We start from the raw sequence: 21,672 nt of genomic DNA, 5'->3' as shown, positions 1-21,672 counted from the left end.
TGGCTGTTGAAACCGAGGCCCTGAGGGATAGGGGTCTCTCCCCTGAGGTCATTCACACTTTGATCGACGCAAGGAATTTTTTCCTCGGGGTAGGTCTTTTACCGTATTTCGGAGGCCTATTTTGCCTGGTGTGAGTTCAGGGGGTCTTCACCTCGCCCGTGGTCGGTTTCTGGGGTGTTGTCCTTCCTTCGAAAGGGTGTTGACAGCGTTTGGCGCTGGCTATCATCAAGGGTCAGGTGTCTGCGATGGCCGTTCTTTTTTCAACGTCCTATGGCATCTATCTCCTTGATTGGCACTTTTGTTCGGGGGCATCTGGTCCCTCCTAGGAGGGTGCCTCTGCCTCCTTGGGACTGGAATCTTGTTCTGTCCGTGTTACAACATGGTTCTTTTTTGAACGGATCGGGTAGATCTCGTTGTCTATGTTGTCCTAGAAGGTCACCTTTTTTGGTGGCGATCAATTCGGCTCGCAGAGTGTCGGAGCTGGCAGCCTGTCCTGCCATTGTCCGTATCTGGTCAATCACTTGGTTAAGGTGGTCTTGCGACCTAACCCTTCTTTTTTTCCGAAGAGGGTTTCGGAATTTCACCTCAATGAGGACATTGTCTTGCCTTCGCCTTGCGCGAAGTCTAAACATTCGGAGGAGGTGGTGTTGCACTCCTTGGATGCTGTTCATGGCGATTAGGGTTTACCTAAAATCGTCTGAATCTTTTCACAAGTCGGATTCTTTGTTTGTCCTTCCGGGGGTCCTCGGAAGGGAGTGGCGGCGTCGGCTTCTGCCGTCGCCAATTGGTTCAGACAGGCCGTTGAACAGGCCTATGCTTTGCGGGGAAAAGTTTCCCTTATGCCTGTGAGGGCGCACTCTACCAGATCTCTGAGTACGGCTTGGGCCTGTCGTCATGGGGCTTCTGTGGCCCAGGTGTGTAGGGCGGCGACTTGGTCGACCGTGCACACCTTCACTCTGTTCCACAGAGTGGATGTTCATGCATCGGCAGATGCTTCTTTTGGCCGCAAGGTTCTTAGTGCGGCGGTCCCTTAGGGTCCCTGGTTTTGGTCCTTTGGGCTGTTTGGGATTTCTTTGTATCCCTGGGTTATTTGTTTTTTTCCTGGGTTATTGCTCCCGTTTAGCAAATTTTTTCTCGTGTTGCCCAGCTGGTTTCCTTCCTTTGGTAAGGTTACTTTCTTGATGTGGAGACTGCGTTGCCTTTAGGCGCGGCTGCGTTTCCCACCCCTCATGTTTGCACTGCTTTGGGACGTCCCCATTGTGACGAATATGAAGATGGCGGCGACTGTCGGAGGACGTAAGAGAAAACGGAATTTTTGTAAAATCTTACCTGTAAAATTCCTTTCTCTGAGTCCTCCGACAGTCGCCGCCCCCGCCCCTCTTTTGGGGTTTAGGTACTCTACTGCTATTCCACTGAAACTGGAGCAGGAAACAGGAAGCAGGAGGGTATAGACTGAGGGGACCACCCCCTGGGGTGGGGATATGTTAAAAGCTTTAATATTGACATATTCTGTTGCCTAGCTACTCCTACGGAGCAAAGTCTAATACCCCATTGTGACGAATATGAAGATGGCGGCGACTGTCGGAGGACTCAGAGAAAGGAATTTTACAGGTAAGATTTTACAAAAATTCAGTTTTCTTTATTGTACATTATAGAACACAGGGTTTTTTCTTATTCATGACTACTTGGGATATCCCAAAGGGCAGAATAAGAGGGGTGGGCAACACAGCAACCAGACAAAAACAGAACAGGGGAAACCCCACTACAGAACCAACTAACTGCAGGTCCCTCTGCCTAAAAGTTGCATCCGCAGAGGTGAAAATATCTACCTGGTAAAAGGTAAACAGTTAAAGCTTGATGCTCAAATTGCCCCGAAAGCACCGGCGGAATGGGTCTGGTGTGGAAAAGGAGGAACCTTGCCCTTAAAGTGTTACTAATGGTTAATTTTTTTAAAAATTTAAACATGTTATACTCACTGGCTCTGTGCAATAGTATTCTTCCCAGGTCTGCTGGCGATCTTGGCTCCTCCTCTTTTCTTGTGTTCCAATAGCAAGTGGTTTGCTGGGGGGCACCACACTGTGTCTAATCGCTAACGAGCTGTGTGTCTATGGAGCCGTGCTCCTCTTCCTCCTCACTGCATTTGATTGACCGCAGCAGAAGCCAATGGCTGTTCTAGGCCCTGTGTGAAGAGGAATAGAGGGGAGAAGAGATGCAGCCGTGCACAGTGTTTGATCTCTTCTCCCCTCTTCCCCTTCACACAGGAAAAGGGGAGGACAGAGGACTATAAAGTGTTTTTAAACTTAATGCAAGGAGTGAATTAAGTTAAAAAAGTTTTTTTTTAGCTTTAGTACCTCTTTAATGCCATAGGCCTAAAAATTAGGAGCCCAATCTGATAAAGTGTGGGCAGGGAAGCAGCCTATCCTTTATGAGGACAAATCTAACAGAATTTAACTGTGGGCATACCTGAAGTCTACAGCTGTGTTTTGACACAGTGTGAACCACATCTTGGGAAAGAAGAACCTACTCCCTAGGGTGTTTTGGACAGAAACCAAAAAGACATTAACACCATGTTCTGGTTCAGGTAGAAGTCACCACCTTAGGCAACAAGAAGTCTGCAGCCTCAACATTTAACTATAGGTAAAGAAAAAGAAAAAGCTGCGCTAATCTGAAGTGGAACAACCAAATGTGCCAAAAAAATAATAAATTGATAAACTGTAATCAATCATGGACAATAACCACAAATTGTCACAGATAAATTTAAAGTGAGCAAATAATAAATATTATTTAAGATAATAAGATGGTGAATAGTAGAAAAAAAAAAGGTGAATAAAGATTTTCAGCAATACTGGCTTCACCACGGTGCTCCGGTTAAATTAGCATATTCATTACCAGAAATCACAGGAAATAGGCTTATGTAGAGCAAAAGTTCATATCATCCTTAGGGGAGATCATTTTCTTCAGCCAACCAACTGGGACAGAGGTGTTCCAAGGCACTAATCCTTATGTCCGGAATTCTCAGAAAAACAAGATAGGCTCCATAGTGTTAAACCGTAAACAATTAAAATAAATGGTAAATTAACTCACATTGTGCAGGGAATAAAACCGCATGAAACAAATAAGCCGGCCGGCTCAGACTAGCCCGTCCTTCCGGGAAGCGATGCGACATCAGCACGCCGGACCCTACGCGCTCGTCACAAATGATCCCCAATAGAAGTCTTTTGTGACGAGCGCGTAGGGTCCGGCACGCTGACGTTGCCTCGCTTCCCGGAAGGACAGGCTAGTCTATGAGCCGGCCGGGTTGTTTCATGCGATTTTATTTCCTGCACAATGTGAGTTAATTTAGCATTATTTTAATAAATTGTTTACGGTTTAACACTATGGAGCCTATCTTGTTTTTTTTTTTTTTTGAGAATTCCGGACATATAATTAAGGATTAGTGCCTTGGAACATCTCTGTCCCAGTTGGTTGGCTGAAGAAAATGATCTCCCCTAAGGATGATATGAGCTTTTGCTCTACACAAGCCTATTTCCTGATTTCTGGTAAGCTCATGAATATGCTAATTTAACCGGAGCACCGTGGTGAAGCCAGTATTGCTGAAAATCATTATTCACCTTTATTTTCTACCATTCACCATCTTGGGACTCAACTACAAGGGACTTTCACTCAATTGAGTTATTAGTTCAATATTTCACTATTATTGGTTACAACCTTTGTGATTTATTCACTATATTTGTTTTTCGTGACCTGTATCTATTGCATGCAAATTATTGGGATAATTCACACTTCATTGAAGAGATATTTTCCTTTAATATTTATTATTTGCTCACTTTATATTTATCTGTGACAATTTGTGGTTATTGTCCATGATTGATTACAGTTTTCCAATTATTCATTTTTTGGGACATTTGGTTGTTCCACTTCAGATTATCGCAGCTTTTTCTTTACTTATGTTTGGTGGTATCTCACTATAATCTGCAGCTGTTTGATTTCTGGCCCCATTAGCGAGGTTATATACTGGTGTTATACATTCAACTATAGGTGGCAGAAAAACTGAAATAGTCACGAAGAAGAAGAAACCCTGATGCAAGAAACGAGCACTTCGAATAAAAAAAAGACCAATGATTGTAAGCTTTCATTATTATCTCACAGCCAATTTATTTTCCATACTTTCATACAGTGCTAGTTTAATAATAGCACAGCTGCAAGCCACCTAATCAAACTGTAATTTCGCTGCATTGTTCCTTACCCGTCATCTTCATCTGGCACACAAGGTGGACATATTCCTTCTTGTTGTCCTCTGTGACAAGAATATTTGCACCATTGGGCTTCAGGTCACGCACTTCACACACACCAAATTCCTGGACCTAAGCAGAGAAAAGAGAATGTAAAGAGCGGGTACTGTTGGGGCAGGGACCTTTAAAAAGGGAGGAAACCTATAGATCCCTTCAAGACGACTTGATTCACCCTGGATAACCCCGAATACAAGAACAGAAATAACCTCAGTGCTGAATGTCAAATCATATCCCAGTGTGGAGACATCATTCTCAAGCAGGTAGACTAATCCTTGGTAGAAGTGATAATCTTCACTTTCCATGTCAGTGTACCTGCAAGGTAAAAATTATATTGTGGAAACAGGTTTTAGTATTCCTCATTGTACATACTACATGTAGGGAAAAACAAGATTTTTGTAAGATCTTACCGGAAAATCTGTTTCTCTGAAGTCCAATGACAGACACAGCCTCCATCTTCATTAGCCATTGGGTTATGCTGCCCCCCGCATGAGTATTTCTAGGCAGGAAAATTTAAATCTCCACGCCCACAGGGCTGTCCCCACAGGCATAACCCACACACCCTCTGCTCCAGCAAACCAGTTTAGTTGTAAGCAGTGAAGAGGAGAAACGTCTGTGGCGTCAGCCAGAGGATCCCGAGACACTGCCCACAAAACGCTGGACTTTCCCTGTTGAGGCGAGATGCAAACAGATCCACGTCCGGAGTCCCCCAACTGACACAGGAGATGAAACGCCTCCGGATGAAGGGACCATTCCCCTTGATCCAGCACTTGACTACTCAGGTAATCCACTTGCCAATTTTCCACACACGGAATGCGGACTGCGGAAAGAGCTGGAATATTGTCTTCCTCCCAAACCAGTATCTCAGCCACTTCCTTGGCCGCCAGGACACTGTTGGTGCCCTCTTGATGATTGATTTAAGCCACAACCGTGGCATTGTCCGAGTGTATCCAAACCGGGGACCAGCGTAGCCGACTAGTCCAGTGGAACAGGCAAAGCGTGATCGCTCTGAGCTCTAGAATATTAAATCGGCAAGGAAGACTCTTCTGTCGCCCAAGTCCCCTGGGCACAGCGCTTCCCCAGCCCTCCACCCCAGCCTGACATCCGTGGTGACCACGGTCCAGAACAGCGGCAGGAAGGACTTGCCCCGACACAAAGCCGGTGACTGGATCCACCAGAATAGAGCCAACTTCGTGAGATCGCTCAAACGAATCTTCTAGTCCAGGGGTGTCCAAACTCCTCCCTCCAGCTGTTGCATAACTACATGTCCCATGAGGCACTGTAAATCTCTGACATTCAGACATAACTAGGCATGATGGTTATTGTAGTTCCTGAACAGCTGGAGGGCCATAGTTTGGACACCCCATGACCGAGGATCCCTGTTCCATTTTGCCAGAATCTTTCTGCAGAAGCCTCCAGTGAGACTGAGCAAATGGGACCGCTTCAATGGTTGATAACATCAGGCCCAGGGCCCTCATGCAAGCCCGCAAGGAAAACTGATCAGTTTCCATCAGCAACCTTATCGCCCTTTGCAACTTCTGTAGCTTTCCAAGGGGAGAACGAGCCTCGAGTCGAGAGTCAGTCCCAGATAAGTGACCCGTACGGATGGTGACAGAGCAGATTTTCTGAAATTGATCATCCACCCGAATCCCTGAAAGGTCTGAACTGTAATTGAGAGTCTGCTCTCAACAGGAGATCGCCCAGATATCAGAAAATTTAAATTCCTCTAAAGTAACAAGGCCAGCACCGGGACCAGGTCGTTGGTAAAATCTCTGGGAGTGAAGGCGAAACCAAAGGGTAACGCCACAAACTGAAAGTGCTCCTCTGCCACCGCAAAGCGGAAGAATGGCTGATATCCATCTTTGATATCGATGGAGGCCAGAAACTCCCCAATTCAAGGATGCCACCACCGACTGAATGGACTCCATTCAAAACTTCTGCATCCGCACAAAGCGGTTCAGCGCCTTGAGATTCAGGGTTGGACGCACCTTGCCCTCTTTTCTGGGCACCATGAACAGGTTTGAATAGAAACCTTGAGAGCATTCCTGCGGGGGAACCAGCACAAAACACTTCTTGAGCCAGGAGATCCTGCACAGCCTCCTGAAGATCTTCCAAAACGCTCTGGAGACAGGTGAAGATTGGATTGAAAAAACTTGTCCCCCGGCCGGGACCAAAATTCAATCTTGTACCCGGAACAAATCAGTTCACAAACCCATTTGTCTTGAACGAAGGAAGTCCAGGGTTCCTAAAAGAAGCGCAGACATCCCCCCCCCCCACCCCAGGAATGGGTGAGGGAGCCCTTCATGCTAAAGAGGTCTTATCCGCAGGCTTGGGCTGACTGGCCTTAGGCTTGCCCCAGTGCTTCTTAGTCCCTCCAGAAGCTCTGAACGGCTTACCTTTTTCTTGCGCCCCGGAGGCACGAAAAAAACGCCTATGAGCGGTAAAGGAAGGTCCCCGCTTACCATGGGGTGTTTTATCTTCGGAGGATTGAAGAAGCGTACTCTTTTTGCCACAGTCAGACCCTGGATCAACTCATCCAGTGAGTCACCAAACGCTCTCCCAGAAAAGGGAGATTTGTCAGGGCTTTCTTGGAAGCCTGGTCAGCCAAACAGCTCTTCAGCCAAACCATGCGCCGGAGGCCAATCCCCACAGCCGAAACTCTGGCCAACAGGGGAGCTGCGTCCAGGGACGCATTACACAGGAACACCAGGGCCTGAGCAATCTGGACCAAAAGTTCCATCAGTTTCGGGGGAACCATATCAGGGTCCAAGTTCCCATTCAGAACCTTAATCCATTCCTTAACGGTCTGATACCAAAACAGACAAGAAACGGTTTTAAAATAGAATCTGCCAACACGTGAAGATGGCAGGAAAGGGATTCCACCCGCCTGTCCACCAGATCCGTAAAAACCAGGGAATCCTCCACAGGCACAATAGTAGATTTGTTCAACCTGAAGACCAGGTGGTCCACCTTAGGCGGCACCGTTCAATGGTTGGAGACCGTCTCAGCAAAAGGATAACGGCGTTTAAAGTGCTTAGGCACTACTAGCACGTGCTGGATGCGCCACAATTGATCATTAATACCATGAAAAGTTTCGGGACAAGGGAAAACCTTGCTGCAACTCAGGGCGTTCCAGGTCATCGCGTCCCGGCAAAACATCCACTCACAGGCTCGTCCCCATACAGAAAGGGGCACCGTCGTGGCGAGGCCTAGCGCGGGACTACAACCTGCTCACGCTAGTAGGCCAGGCTGGGGAGACCTTAAGGATCTAGATTATGCAGTGTGAAACACCAGCCGGCATTGCTTGCAGATCACCAGGAGGATCCCACTTAACAGTAGCTAGCACAGTGAGTAAAGAGAAATAAAAACAAAATATTCTGAAAAGGATAAACTGAGACCGAAGTCCAAGCAGGAAACCTAGGTCCTACTCCTTCTCTAGGCAGAAACAAACTGATTTGCTGGAGCAGAGGGTGTGTGGGTTATGCCTGTGGGGATGGAGATTAAAAATTTTCCTGCCTAGAACTACTCCTGCAGGGATAATCCAATGGCTAATGAAGATGGAGGCAGCATCTGTCAATGGACGATAGAGAAAATTGAATTTTCGTCTTACCGTAAAATCCTTTTCTCTTATGTTCATTGACTGACACGGCTCCATATCTTCTTTTACTATGATTTATGCTGCTCTCTATAGAAGTATGACTAGGTGGAAAAAAAAACGTAACTACGCCCCTAGGGCCATCTTAGGGGGAATACGTCCCACTTCCTGCTATAGGACTTCAGTTTTGTAACAAGCAGTGTCAGAAGAATACATAAACCAACTCAACAGAGGGATGGGGGCTGTGTTGTTCAATGAACATCAGAGAAAAGGATTTTAGGTTAAGAAAAAAATCCAGTTCTCTTTAGTTCATTGACGGACACCGCTCCATATCTTCCTTGACTCTGGGGACATCCCAAAGCAGTGTCAACATGAGGGGTGGGAAAAAACACAGCAATGCACAATTCCAAAAAGGGGCTAAACATAGTTAACAAGGTAAACCAGGAGCTTAACCAGGAACAACTGGAGCTCACCATCCAGAAAGAATACCCCATCAAGAGCCAGGAGCCTCTGCAACAGCGGCCTGAAAAACCTTGTGGCTGAACGCATCTGCAGATGCTAGGACATCCACCTCGTAAAACTTAGTGAATGTATGCACAGACAACCAAGTGGCCGCCTTGCTCGCCTGAACCACTGACGCCTGATGGAAGGCCCAGGAGGAACTGAGTGCCCTTGTAGAATACACCTCAACAGGGAAAGAAAGATCCTGACCCTTAATGGAATAAGCCTGCACCACTGCTTGCCTGATCTATCTGGAAATGGTCGCAGCCGATGCGGCCTGCCCCTTACAAGATCCATCAGTAAGGACAAACAAGGAAACCGGTTTCCGAATCGCCTCAGTCACTGCCAGGTATATCCTGACTGCCCGAACCACATCCAGGGAACATAAAGCAATTTCTTTAGGGTGTTTCGGCTTAGGGCACAAGGAAGGAAACACAATGTCTTCATTCAAGTGGAAACCCAAGACGACCTTAGGAAGGAACGACTGACAGGGACGTAGCACCACTTTGTCCCTATGAACCATCAGGTAAAAGTGACCGACAGGACAATGCAGCTAATGCCGACACTCTGCGTGCAGAAGTAATAGCCACCAAAAAAGCTACCTTCTGCGAGAGAGTAAGCAGAGGAAGTTCAGAGGCTGTCTTTGAAGAACTGACAGAACCAAATTGTGATACCACAGAGGTACCAGAGACCTTACCAGAGGAGCCAAGTGGCAAACCCCCTGAACTAAAGTGCGAACCAAACCAAAAATAATTCGTAGCCAAGGGCCCGTTGGAAAAAAATTGCCAAAGTATGAATCTGACCCTTGATGGTGACCACAGCCAAACGTTTTCCTAGAAACGGATTTTCAAGCATTTAACAGAGTAGGAATCAACGAATCCGACAACCCTCTACCCTTCAGTACCTGGCTTTCAATAGCCAGGTCGTTAAAGCCAGGCGACTGTAAAGCAGAATGGAAGATCAGCCCTTGAGATAAAAATATCTTCTCTGAGAGAGAGAGTCTCTAAGGAACATCGGCTACCAGTCTTACGAGGCCTGCATACCAAGACCAACGAGACCAGTCTGGAGCCACCAAAACTACTTGAATCCCTTCTGCCTCAATTCTGCGCAGAAGCCTCGGCAGAAGTTGTAGTGGAGAAAAAAAGCGTAAATCAGACGATACTGACACCAAGGGGCCACCAGAGCGTCGGCCAAAGGATCCCAAGATCTTGCCACAAACCTCTGAACCTTCAGGTTGAGATGAGAGGCTAACAGGTCCACATCGGGAGTCCTCCACCGGAGACAGTTGTTTAACCACTTCAATACAGGGCACTTTCACCCCCTTCCTGCCCAGGCCAATTTTCAGCTTTTAGCCCTGTTGCATTTTGAATGACAATTGCGCGGTCATGCAACACTGTACCTAAACCAAATTTATATAATTTTTTTCCCACAAATAGAGCTTTCTTTTGGTGGTATTTGATCACCGCAAGGTTTTTTCTTTTTTGCTAAATAAAAAAAGGACCGAAAAGTTTGAAGAAAAAAAAAAAAAAAAGTTTTTTTGTTTATGTTATAAAATTTTGTAAATGGATAAGTTTTTTCCTGCACTGATGAAGCTGCACTGACAGGCACTGATGGGGTGGCACCAATATGCGGCACTGCTGGGCACTGATAGCCTGCACTGCTGGGCAATGATAGGCGGCACTAATAGGCAGCACTGGTTGGCAATAATGGGCACTGGTGGGCAGCACTGATAGATGGCAATAATGGGCACTGGTGGGCAGCACTGATGGGGAGGGCACTGGCAGGCAGCACTGATGGGGAGGGCACTGGCAGGCTCCCTGAGCCCTGATTGCCATCCCTGGTGGCCATGATGGGCATCCCTGGGGGTTCTAGTGGCACACCCCCCCTCCCCGGGTTTGCACTGTCAGGCACAAACTAAGGAAAGCCGATCAACGGCTCTTCCTGTGTACTATGTGACCAGCTGTGATTGGACACAGCTGGTCACATGGTAAAGAGCCTACGTCATAGGCTCTTTACAGAGATCGGAGATGAGGTGTGTCAGTGACAGACTGTATCACCGATCGCATTATCCTGCCGCCGTCATATGACGTCCGGTCAGGATAATGCAACCACTTTCCTGCCGTCAATCACCTATAGGGCGGGCGGGAAGTGGCTAAACACTTCCGGATGAAGAGACCATTCGCCCAGACTCGGGGCCTGCTGACTGAGGTACTCCGCCTGCCAATTTTCTACTCCTGGATTGTGCACAGCAAAGAGGGCTGGAACATAACGTTCTGCCCACCTTAAAATTCCAGCAACTTCTCTGGCCGCAGGGCACTTTTTGTGTGCCCCCTTGATGATTGACATACCCCACAGCCATGGCATTGTCCAACTGAAGCCTTAACAGAGACCCTTGCAGAAGATCCATCCACTGGGAAGGGCAAAGCCTGATCGCCCGAATCTCCAGGGTATTGATCAGCAGATTGGACTCCAAACCTCTTGAGCCGAATCTGTGCTCAAGACATCTCCCCACCCAGACAGGCTGGCGTCTGTGGTAAACACTGTCCAGTACAGGGGGAGAAAGGACTCCCCTTGTCGAAGGGCCAGGGAATGGAGCCACCAAAACAAGGATACCCTTGCACCCCGGCTCAACAGGATCAGAGTGTTGAGAGAGGATTCTTGTCCCATTTGGCATGAATTTCATTTTGCAGAGGTCTGGTATGAAACTGAGCAAACAGAACCGCCTCAAAAAGGTGGAGACCATCAAGCCCAGCACTTGCATGCACATCCTGAGAGACCACCAACAGTTGAACAGGAGGCGAATCGAATGCTGCAACTTCAGCAGTTTTGCCTCCGCAAGAAACACCCTGCTGCCCACCAGTGCCCATTATTGCCAACCAGTGCCCATTAGTGACACCACCGGTGGAAGCATCTGCTTCTTCAAAAGACTCCTCAAAGGGATATCTCCTAGCGAAACGCTTCGGTATTCCAACCATGCGTCTCAGGGATTCCCACTGACTAGCAACAATCTCTTCAAAATAAGTAGGAAAGGGGAACACCTTAGACAGCTTGGCTGGCCTACGGGTGCCAAATTGCACAGGCGCAACTGATGCAGCATCAGCTCCTCCAATTTTAAAGTTTCCTGCACCGATACGCGTTATCACGTTCGTGCGGCCCTCAAGTGAGGTATGCGCTTCACCGCTGCCTCAATCACACTGAGTCCCCTGATTGGTTCTCCCCTCCCCCGGCCAGCCTGGGACGGAAACACAGGGGACCCGGAAGGATGCCGAGCCATGATAGACGCTTACACCTATATGTAATTTCTTAATTATAATATGCGTCAATAAAATTATTTACATGCTCCACTGAGTGGCGCCTTTCTCTCTTTTCCGCATATGCAACAAATAATTTCCATGACTTTTCCAAAACTTTTGGGTTAAGATAATTTTCCAACACTTTTCCAGGCCTGGAAAGTGCCATTTTAAAATCCCATGACTTCTCCAGGTTTTTCATGACCGTATGAACCCTGAGAGCCCGTAAGCCGACCGGGGCATGTTTGCATGTTTGAAGGAAGAATCTTACCAGAGGGTAAGAACAAAACTTGATTTTGTAGCCAGACCGTATGACCTTGCGGACCCACTAGTCTAGAATCAGGGAAGTCTAGGGGTCCGAGAACCAGCAAAGACATCTGCGTCTGGAGAAGCACGCTCTTGACTTGCGTGGATCATCCAGGGGAGGCCCTGAAGGGCTTTGATCCCTTGTCAGTCGCCCCTTAGAGAGAAAAAAAACGTATGTGCAGAGAAGGAGGGCCCACGTCTACGACGAGGGACCACTGCCGAAACAGAGAGCAGCATCCAAAGACATCACAGATAAACTGCAGCCCCTGGACCAGCAAAGGCGGGGGGGGGGGGGGTTGGGGAGCTACTCCCCCTCCAGGACACAGCACAAAAGCTTAGCCCATTCAGTCAGAGGCTGCAACACCCGGACAATGGGGAATATCGACCAAACCAGCCCCAGGGTGTACATATTGTGGGCCTCAGCCGGGTCAAAAAAGGCCGGGGACTCTTCAAATGGAATCATGTTTGCCTTGTTTAATCTGGAAACTGGAGGGTCCATCATCGGTGGAACAGTCCACTTCTCAAGTAGGGACTCCTCACAGGGGTATCGCCTAACAACTCGCTTAGGGACCTCAAGGGGATACTTTGGTCTTCCCCACTCTTTAGTGGAAAGGAACTTTGCCGCTCTGGATGGCTTGTCTGTGCCAAAGGGAACCTGCGCCTCCGTCGCAGCCGTGTCCTCTAACTTTAGGTCTCAAGCAGATATACAATCCGTGTGTCCACCAGCACCTTTTCGTGTGCGGTTGAAGAAGTGGAGGAATCCTCCTCACTATCTGAGGATTCAGGGCGCTGGTTGCAGACCCAGCAGAGTGACCCATGTCCGCGGCGGCCGAATCAGATTCAGGATCTGATGAGGCAGGTGGCGCTTCATGCCAGTCTGTCGCATAAAAGCCACCACCACCCGGGACACAAAGGACTCCAGGGCCGCCATCAGTGCATCGATGGATGGGACCCAGAGGGCCCCACAGCCTCAGAGAGGGATCAGGTGGGGAGATGTGCCCCAAAGACTCCATGAGTAACCAGGGGGACCCACAAAAAGGTGTAAAACACTGCTAAATGACAACCCCCACCACTCTTTCAGCACCACCCAGTTGCCAGTCACAGAGTACCAATCCATCCTCAGCGGAAAAGGAGAAGACCCCCACCAGACTCACCATCCCGCAATAACCAGGCACCGCAGCCACCAGGAGAATCTGCACTGCTTGCGCGGCGATCAGGAAACAAAAGGATCCAGGAGTCAGCACCAGGGGATGAGGAGGGGCTTCCCCTGCCGAAAAACGCAGACCAAAAGGCTCCACAGACATGGCCACTGCTGTTTTTTATGGCCGACCACTGCAAAATGGCCACCGGACTACACAAACATGGCTGCCGTGCATGGCAGCACAAGGCTACAACAAAATGGCGGCACCACGAGGGATCCCTAGGCCTCAAGGAAAGGCCCAGGCAGGAGGGAGGGGGGCCCTCGCAGGAGCCCCCACCAGGTACAGCTCCCCCTTCCTCCCCACAGCCGATCGTCCAGTTGCTGGCGGCGCACCCTCCGCCCCATAGCTCCCCAGGTGGTGGACCAGACCACCCACACAGCTCCAGCATAGGTGGGGGAGACAGATAAAGGGGGTGTCTGAAAGGAAGAGGGGAACCCAGGGGTCCGACCATCCCATGGAAGGGCCCAAGTCCACCCTAAAAACCCTCCAGGGGGAGAGGGGGGACAGCTACTCGCTATACCAGAAACCAGGCGGGCACCGCTCCAGACAGAACCCCTCGCCATTGAAATGGGGGGCTGTCGGCCAGGAGGAATTGCTGCGACTCGGGCCGAGACATGGTTATGTGCGACCTCGTGAGGCGTTTAACTCGCGGGCCAGCCTGTCTGGACGACCTAGCGTCGGGCTGAGGTCTGTGTGCGCTTGCTGGCCAGACTGGGGTAGCCACTGGATCTAGATTATCCAGCCTGTTGCCCAGTCCGGCAATTGACTGTAGATCTCACAGGAAAAAAACAGGAGAAAGAAAAATCTATCCATCTAAAACTTTGCCAGAACTAGAGATCCCGGCAAGGAATTAAGTCCTTACTCCTGACTAGGCAGAAAAAAAGTACCTATAGCAGAGAGAGGGAGTATACCCCCTGGGACTGCCCATAGGCGTAGTCAGACTTTTTTCAGCCTAGTGTCCTATTCCTGTAGGGAGCAGTATAACCCAATGGTTAAGAAGATCAGGAGCTGTGTCCATCAATGAACGAAAGAGAAAACAACATTTTTAACAAAATCTTACAAATATAAAAATAGCTGCATTTAGTTCTTTAAATAATGAAGATTATTACATGGACTAATAGATAAGTTGCTAGATATGCAAGACAAAGAAACTGGAAAAATCGGATTTTTGTAAGATCTTACCGTAAAATCCTTTTCTCTGTCGCTCATTGACAGACGTAGTCCTCTTTGATTCACATCAATTGGGTTATGTTGTCTCCGCAGAAGTAGGACTATGCAGAAAGAAAAAACGTTCTGGCTCCACCCTAGGGGCAGTCCCAGAGGGTATATCCTCCCTCTCTCTGCTACAGGAAATCAGTTCTGTTGTAAAGCAGTAACAGAGAATTTAACCCAACCCAACTCAATGATAGAGGGGCGGGTACTACGTCTGTCAATGAGCTAAGAGAAAAGGATTTTACGGTAAGATCTTACAAAAAATCAGATTTTCTCTGTCGCTCATTGACAGACGTAGTCCTCTTTGATTCACATCAATTGGGACATCCAGAAGCAGTGCCACAAATGAGGGGTGGGATTGACAGAAATCAAAATCCAATCTAGAAGGCCCAACCGGTGCCAACTAGAAGTTTTAAAGGCTCATTATAAACAAAGAATGAGACTCAAATAAAAATTTCCAACGGAAAAAACCCTCGAGGTAGACCACTGGTCTCCTCAAATTGCGGCCTGCAAAACCTTGCGGCCAAACGAGGCATCCGACGATGCCATTACATCAACTTAATGTTTTGTAAAGGTATGCACCGACGACCAGGTAGCCGCCTTGCACACCTGGACCACTGACGCCTGATGGCAAAAGGCCCATGACGCACTAAGTGCCCGAGTTGAGTGCGCCTTAACAGGGAACGGGGGCTCCCGACCCTTAATAGAATAAGCCTGTACCACCGTCTGCCTGATCCATTTGAAAATAGTCGCGGCAGATGCAGGCAACCCCTTTTTGGGTCCATCCGGGACCACAAAAATGTATCCGTCTTGCGAAACGAGTCTGTCGTTTTCAAGTATACCCTGATTGCCCGGACCACATCCAAGGAGTGTAACGCAAACTCCCGAGGATGACTGGGCTTAGGACACAGGGAAGGTAATACAATTTCTTCTATCAGATGAAATTCTGAAACCACTTTTGGTAGGAAGGATGGATTCGGACGAAGAACCACCTTATCTCTATGAACCACCAGATATGGGGAACGACAAGATAATGCAGCCAGTTCTGACACCCTGCGTGCAGAAGTGATAGCCACCAAGAAGGCCACCTTCTGGGACAACGTAGGTAGAGGAATCTCCCTAATATCTTCAAAGGGAGGTTTCTGAAGAACCGACAATACTAAATTAAGATCCCAGGGTGGTAACGGCGCGCGCACTGGCGGAGCCAGATGTCGCACCCCCTGGATGAAATTCCGCACCAAGGAATGAGTAGCCAAAGGCTTCTGAAAGAAGATAGCTAATGCTGAGACCTGACCCTTGATAGTGCTCAAGGCCAGTTTCTGCTCAACCCCTTGTTGCAGAAAAGCTAATATTCGACTAACCGAATAAGATCGTGGGTGGAACCCCAGGGGTTCACACCATGCAATGTAGGACTTCCATGTGCGATGATAAATCTTTCTGGAAGTCACTTTCCTTGCTTTAACTAGAGTAGGAATAACTAAAGCTGACAAACCCTTGTCCTTCAGCACCTGGGTCTCAATAGCCAGGCCGTTAAAGCCAGCGATCGTAAAGCAGGATGGAAGATCGGTCCCTGAGACAGTAGGTCCTCCCTGAGAGGAAGTCTCCACGGGACGTCCGCCACCAGTCTGACCAAGTCGGCGTACCAAGCTCGGCGAGGCCAGTCCGGAGCTACCAGGATTACTGGAATTCCTTCCTCCTCTATCCTGCGAAGAAGTCTTGGCAGTAACCCGAGAGGAGGGAAGGCATACATTAGCTGGTATTGCCCCCACGGGGTGACCAGCGCGTCTGCGGTCTCTGCTAGAGGATCGCGGGAGCGAGCCACAAATCTCTGTACTTTTCTGTTGAATCGTGATGCCAACAGATCCACATCCGGGGTGCCCCAACGTAGGCACAACTGGTGGAAAACTTCTGGATGGAGGGACCATTCCCCCTGATCCAGAGTCTGACGGCTGAGATAATCTGCCTGCCAATTCTCCACCCCCGGAATGAACACCGCAGAGATAGCTGGAACAAACCGTTCCGCCCAGCGAAGAATGCAAGCCACTTCCTTGGCCGCCCGGACACTCTTGGTGCCCCCCTGGTGATTGACATAAGCCACAGCCGTGGCGTTGTCCGACTGGATCCGAACCGGGCTGCCCTGGAGCTGCTCGTTCCAGTGAATCAGACAAAGTCTGATTGCTCTCAGTTCCAATACATATATCGGTAACCTGGATTCTTCCGGGGACCAAAGTCCCTGAACGGATAACTGACCAAGAATTCCTCCCCATCCGGATAGGCTGGCATCCGTGGTCACTATCGTCCAATATATTGGCAGAAATGACTTTCCCTGGCTGAGCATCGGAGACCGAAGCCACCAGACCAGAGACTCTCTGGTCTGTTTGCTCAATCGGATCCGATAGTCCAGGGATTCCGGATTCCGATTCCATCTGAGAAGAATCTCTTGCTGAAGAATTCGGGTATGGGACTGGGCAAATGGGACTGCTTCAAAGGAAGCCACCATCAACCCCAGAACCCTCATGCAAGTCCGAAGGGAAGACCAGCTGTTGGATAGTAACAACTGGACTGCTGATTGAATCTTCCGGAGTTTCCCTACCGGAAGGAAAACTCTTGTCCTGAATGTGTCTAGAATTAGACCCAGATATTCGAGCCTCTGGGCGGGAACCAGAAATGACTTCTGCTGGTTCACCAGCCACCCGAATTCCTGTAAAGAAATTATAGTAATTTCTATGTTTTGTAGCAGGGTCTGTGGAGACTCTGCATGAAGCAGGAGATCATCTAGGTAACCTAGAATCGATATGCCTCTTTGGCGCAGTAGTGCCAACATTGGGGCCAACACCTTCGTGAAGACCCGAGGAGCCGTGGCAAGACCGAAAGGTAACGCCACAAACTGATAGTGGTTCTCTTCTACGGAAAAACGTAGAAACGGCTGATGTCCTGCGTAAATGGGAATGTGAAGATAGGCGTCCTTGATGTCTATGGACGCTAGGACATCCCCTGAATGCAGGAAGGCTGCTACTGTGCGAATGGATTCCATTTTGAATTTTCTTATGTTGACAAAGGAATTGAGTGCCCTTAAGTCCAGAATTGGACGCACTTTGCCCTCTTTCCTGGGTATTGTAAATAGGTTTGAATAAAACCCTTGAAAACGTTCTGTCCAAGGAACGTGGACTACCACTCCTTGTTGTAGTAAATCCGTGACTGCTCTCCGCAGATCTTCTAAACGATCCGGGGATAGTCGGATATTGGAAGGGAAGAATCGCGCCGGTGGGAGAGATCGAAACTCGATCTTGTACCCTGACCTTATGACTTCGCAAACCCACTTGTCCGGGATTCTGGAGAGCCATGGATCCGGGAACCGGCGAAGACATCCCCCCACCCCAGTTATGGGTGGGGGCGCACCTTCAGGGTTTAGTAGACTTATCTTCAGGTCTGGAAGGGGCGGGCTTTTGCTTGCCCGACCAACGTCCCCTGAAGCCTCCTGAAGGAGCTTTGGAGGACTTAATTTTTTCACCCGCGGGACGAAAAAATTTTTTGTGAGCAGAAAAAGAGGTCCTTTACCCTTAGCATTTTGCTGTAAAAAGGTGCTCTTTCCTCCCATGAGATCCTTAATGATCTCATCTAAGTTGGCTCCAAATAAACGCTCTCCTGAAAAGGGGATATTAGCCAATGCTTTTTTAGAACCTTGGTTGGCTAACCAACCTTTTAGCCACAGTGTACGTCTGAGAACCACTGCTGAAACTGATGCTCGCGCCAATAATGGAGTGGCGTCTAACGCCGCATCACACACAAACTGTAACCCCTGTATCATCTGTTCCAACAAATCTGATACCGCCTGAGGGACCTCTTCTAAGTCCCGGCGTAACCATTTGGTCCATTCAGTTACAGTCTGTGAAACCAGCCCAATAGCAATTATTGGTCTGAAAGCTGATCCAATCAAGGAAAACATGGTGCGAGACATAGCTTCTATCTTGCGATCCACCGGATCCTTAAAAGACGGAGCGTCTTCTAATGGAATAACCGTGGCTTTATTCAATCTAGCAATTGGTGAATCCACCACAGGTGGTTCTGTCTATTTCTTAATGAGGGTTTCCTCAAACGGATAACGCCTGTTAATGCGTTTAGAAATAGCAGAAGTGCGTTTTGGCAGATTCCATTCTTTTTTGATCGGATTGCCAAAACATTTGGGCAATGGAAAAACCTTCGCCACTTTGATGCGTTTTTTAGTCCCAAAGGGGATCTCAGTCTCAGCTACTTCCGACGGAAAACCCTGTAATCTTAAGGTTTCTTGAACAGATACAATTAGCGCGTTTACCAATGCTTCCTCTCGGGCTATGGCTGATGCCGAAACATCCTCCTCACTGTCTGAAGAGACAGTACCCGAGACACCAATCCCAGATGAGGTACCTGCAACTGCAGAAATAGGCTCAGATTTCTGAATCCGAAGTTTCAGATAACATGGGGTTAGGCGGGGGTCGCTTCCTTGCGCCCTGTCCCTGACAAGCCACTTCCACCCGGGACACAAAGGTCTCCATAATAGCTGACAATGATTCAATCGTAAGCGGGGTGCTGGAGGATCCTGCAGACACCTCGAGGGGATCCGGTGGAGATACCCGAGTGGCAGGGTCCATGTTAACCCAGGACACTTTGCCAGAAAAAAACTTTTTTTTTTTTTTTATATGTATCCCCCTAGCGCAATAGCGCCCCTCAGTGTACCTGCTTCTTGACCCCCACAGAGAGAGAGAGAGAGAGAGAGAGAGAGAGAGGGGGACCCTCAAGGCTCACCACCCGATGCAGAGAAGTTTCCTAACAACTGCAGTCAGCGTTTGTCTCTTACAGACTGGGAAGAACTGTGTTCGTTTTCCCAGGTAGAAGGAAGTGGCTCCGCCCCCTGTGTACGCCTTCCGGCGTTCCCAGCTCTCCTCGAGGTTAGCTGGGCTCTTCAAACATGGCCGCCCCCATACGGGAGACAATAGACTCCAAAAAAATGGCGGCCGGCGTGACCTGCGGACATTCGTGTACCTGGTCTACAGCAAAATGGCGGCGGATTGCCGAAGTATCGTCTTCCCAGCACATCCACCTGCATACCACGCTAATGGCGGTTTATCGCTCTGCAGGAGGTCCACTACAGTCAAGGTAGGATTATACCTCCTATGTCTGCTGTAATACTGCAGTCTGCTGGGTAGAGTGTTAGCTCCCAAATCAAGTCCGCTTGCCCACCAAAAACATGCTGTATTTACAAGGGGGACTTTTAGTGTCAGAAAGATACTGACCATGTATGGAGGGGCCCATATTCCAAAATGCCTCATAACGAGGAAAAGGAAACATTTACTCACCATACCGAACCGACAGGCACCCTCTCTTCACAATACCCTCTCCACCGGGGTGGGGGGTTGTTGACCACTCCGGACGCCTCGACTCTCTGGTTCCTGGCGTCCAAGCGAGACTTTTAACTCGCAAGGTCAGTCCCTCCAATGGGACTCTGTCGCGGCCGACCCAGCGCGGAGCTCTGGTCTGCACGCGCTCGTAGGCAGAACCGGGGTGACCACTGGATCTTAACATCCAGCCCGTCGCCCGGCCCTGCATACTTACTTGAATGTGTCGCGGCCGACCAAGCGCGATGCAATGGTCTGCGCGCGCTCGTAGGCCGGCTGGGGTGACCACAAGTGTCGCCCAGATCCGGCGTAATTTGCTTGAAGATCTCACAGGAAAAAACACTGGAGAAACTACCTAAAAAAATATTTTTTCTAAAAAAAAAATCTTGCCAGGACCAGAGATCCCAGCAAGGAACTTAGGTCCTTACTCCTGACTAGACAGAAAAAAACTGATTTCCTGTAGCAGAGAGAGGGAGGATATACCCTCTGGGACTGCCCCTAGGGTGGAGCCAGAATGTTTTTTCTTTCTGCCTAGTCCTACTCCTGCGGAGACAACATAACCCAATTGATGTGAATCAAAGAGGACTACGTCTGTCAATGAGCGACAGAGAAATGTACATTTGTGATGCAGAGAAAATGAACCCAATTGCAGAAACTTGCGCTTCTGCACGTGTGCTGTGGCCCCGTTGATTCCTTTGGAAAGCCATACTCATGGCGGTCTCTAGTGATCTTTCAGTAGAGTACAACTTTCCCAAAAGGAATGAATAAAGCCACAGTGTGAATGCACAGAACGTAATTTACACATTGTGAAATGTGTGACAATTGAGACACATAGTAAAAGCAATTGCTCAGAATAATGTGGTTATTCATACATACCTGACTGATTTGCCTAATATGTGCTTGTAGAACGACCGTGTGAAGTAGCACTCCAGTAACCTATTGTCGTACACTGCCTTTGCAACAATTCGACCGACAAACTTGAAATAGCTGAGGTGGTTGGGATTGCAGTGGGAGGAGGGGTTAATTGTATAGGTGACACGGTCCCCAGGAGATGTGCGGAACAGGGCATACATGGGATTAAACATTTCCCTAGAGATGATCATGTACCACTCTCTGAGGAGACCTCCAGCATCCTGACCTTCTTCCCCTTCAAATACTATATACCTGTAAGAAAATGTATATGCTTTATGACACCACCATGATGCAAGTAACACATTCACCTTGACAGACATTACCAGGCAAAAAAAAAAAACTAGCTACTCTAGGTCCTGTTAAAATGTTAGCTAGCCATCCAGTTCAGCAGGTACTAGCCAAATTTCGATTCATGAGGTTTTACATTAGTCTATTGACTTCTGTACAACCACCCTGTCGGATTTTTCCTGTTCGATGCGAGAGCTGCCGGCTATAGCTGTCAGAATACAATGGCTTAGCTGCAAGGATCCCACAATCCACATCAAGTGTGCGGATGGGGCAATTGAGTCATTTTTTTATCAATCAACTTGCTGGTTGAATGAAAAAAATAACACTGCAAAAGTTTTATTTGTAGACACCTATTATGAAGATACCCAACATATAGCAACCCTAGATAATTTACTCCCATCCTCCACTTTTTGACAGCTTATTGCTAGCCATCTGATTATAGAGGTGCTGCCATTTCCTTAGTACTCCTCCCTCCCCTATTCACAAACACCTCCCTTTGTTTGCTCTTCATTTTTCAATTCCATTTTGCTCCTTCCCCTACATCACCGTTCCACAACCTCATTCCTGTAATTTTCTAACCAGCATAATCTCTCCCCTAAGCATCTTCCATATAACCCAACATTGCCCCCAAGGCCATACAGCCCACACCCTTTGTGCAGTACCATATTTCTATGCTAATCAAACTTCTTGGGATATACTGCAAAT

General features: G+C 48.5%; 1 protein-coding gene across 1 annotated transcript in view; it reads right to left on the bottom strand.

Moving 5' to 3' along the window:
* HUWE1 (HECT, UBA and WWE domain containing E3 ubiquitin protein ligase 1) overlaps positions 1 to 21,672 on the bottom strand; it is a 484,118-nt gene that overhangs the window by 35,704 nt on the left and 426,742 nt on the right. Inside the window, exons 77-79 of the mRNA XM_082264230.1 lie at positions 20,644 to 20,931; positions 4,499 to 4,604; positions 4,247 to 4,364 (exon numbers count right to left, since the gene is read on the bottom strand). Coding sequence (XP_082120356.1) covers positions 4,247 to 4,364; positions 4,499 to 4,604; positions 20,644 to 20,931 — 512 coding nt within the window. The remainder of the gene's footprint in view (positions 1 to 4,246; positions 4,365 to 4,498; positions 4,605 to 20,643; positions 20,932 to 21,672) is intronic.

The sequence above is a fragment of the Pelophylax lessonae genome, assembly GCF_965119305.1.
Source record: "Pelophylax lessonae genome assembly, chromosome: 7".
NCBI lineage: Eukaryota > Metazoa > Chordata > Amphibia > Anura > Ranidae > Pelophylax > Pelophylax lessonae.
This window is presented reverse-complemented; position numbering and strand designations above follow the sequence as displayed.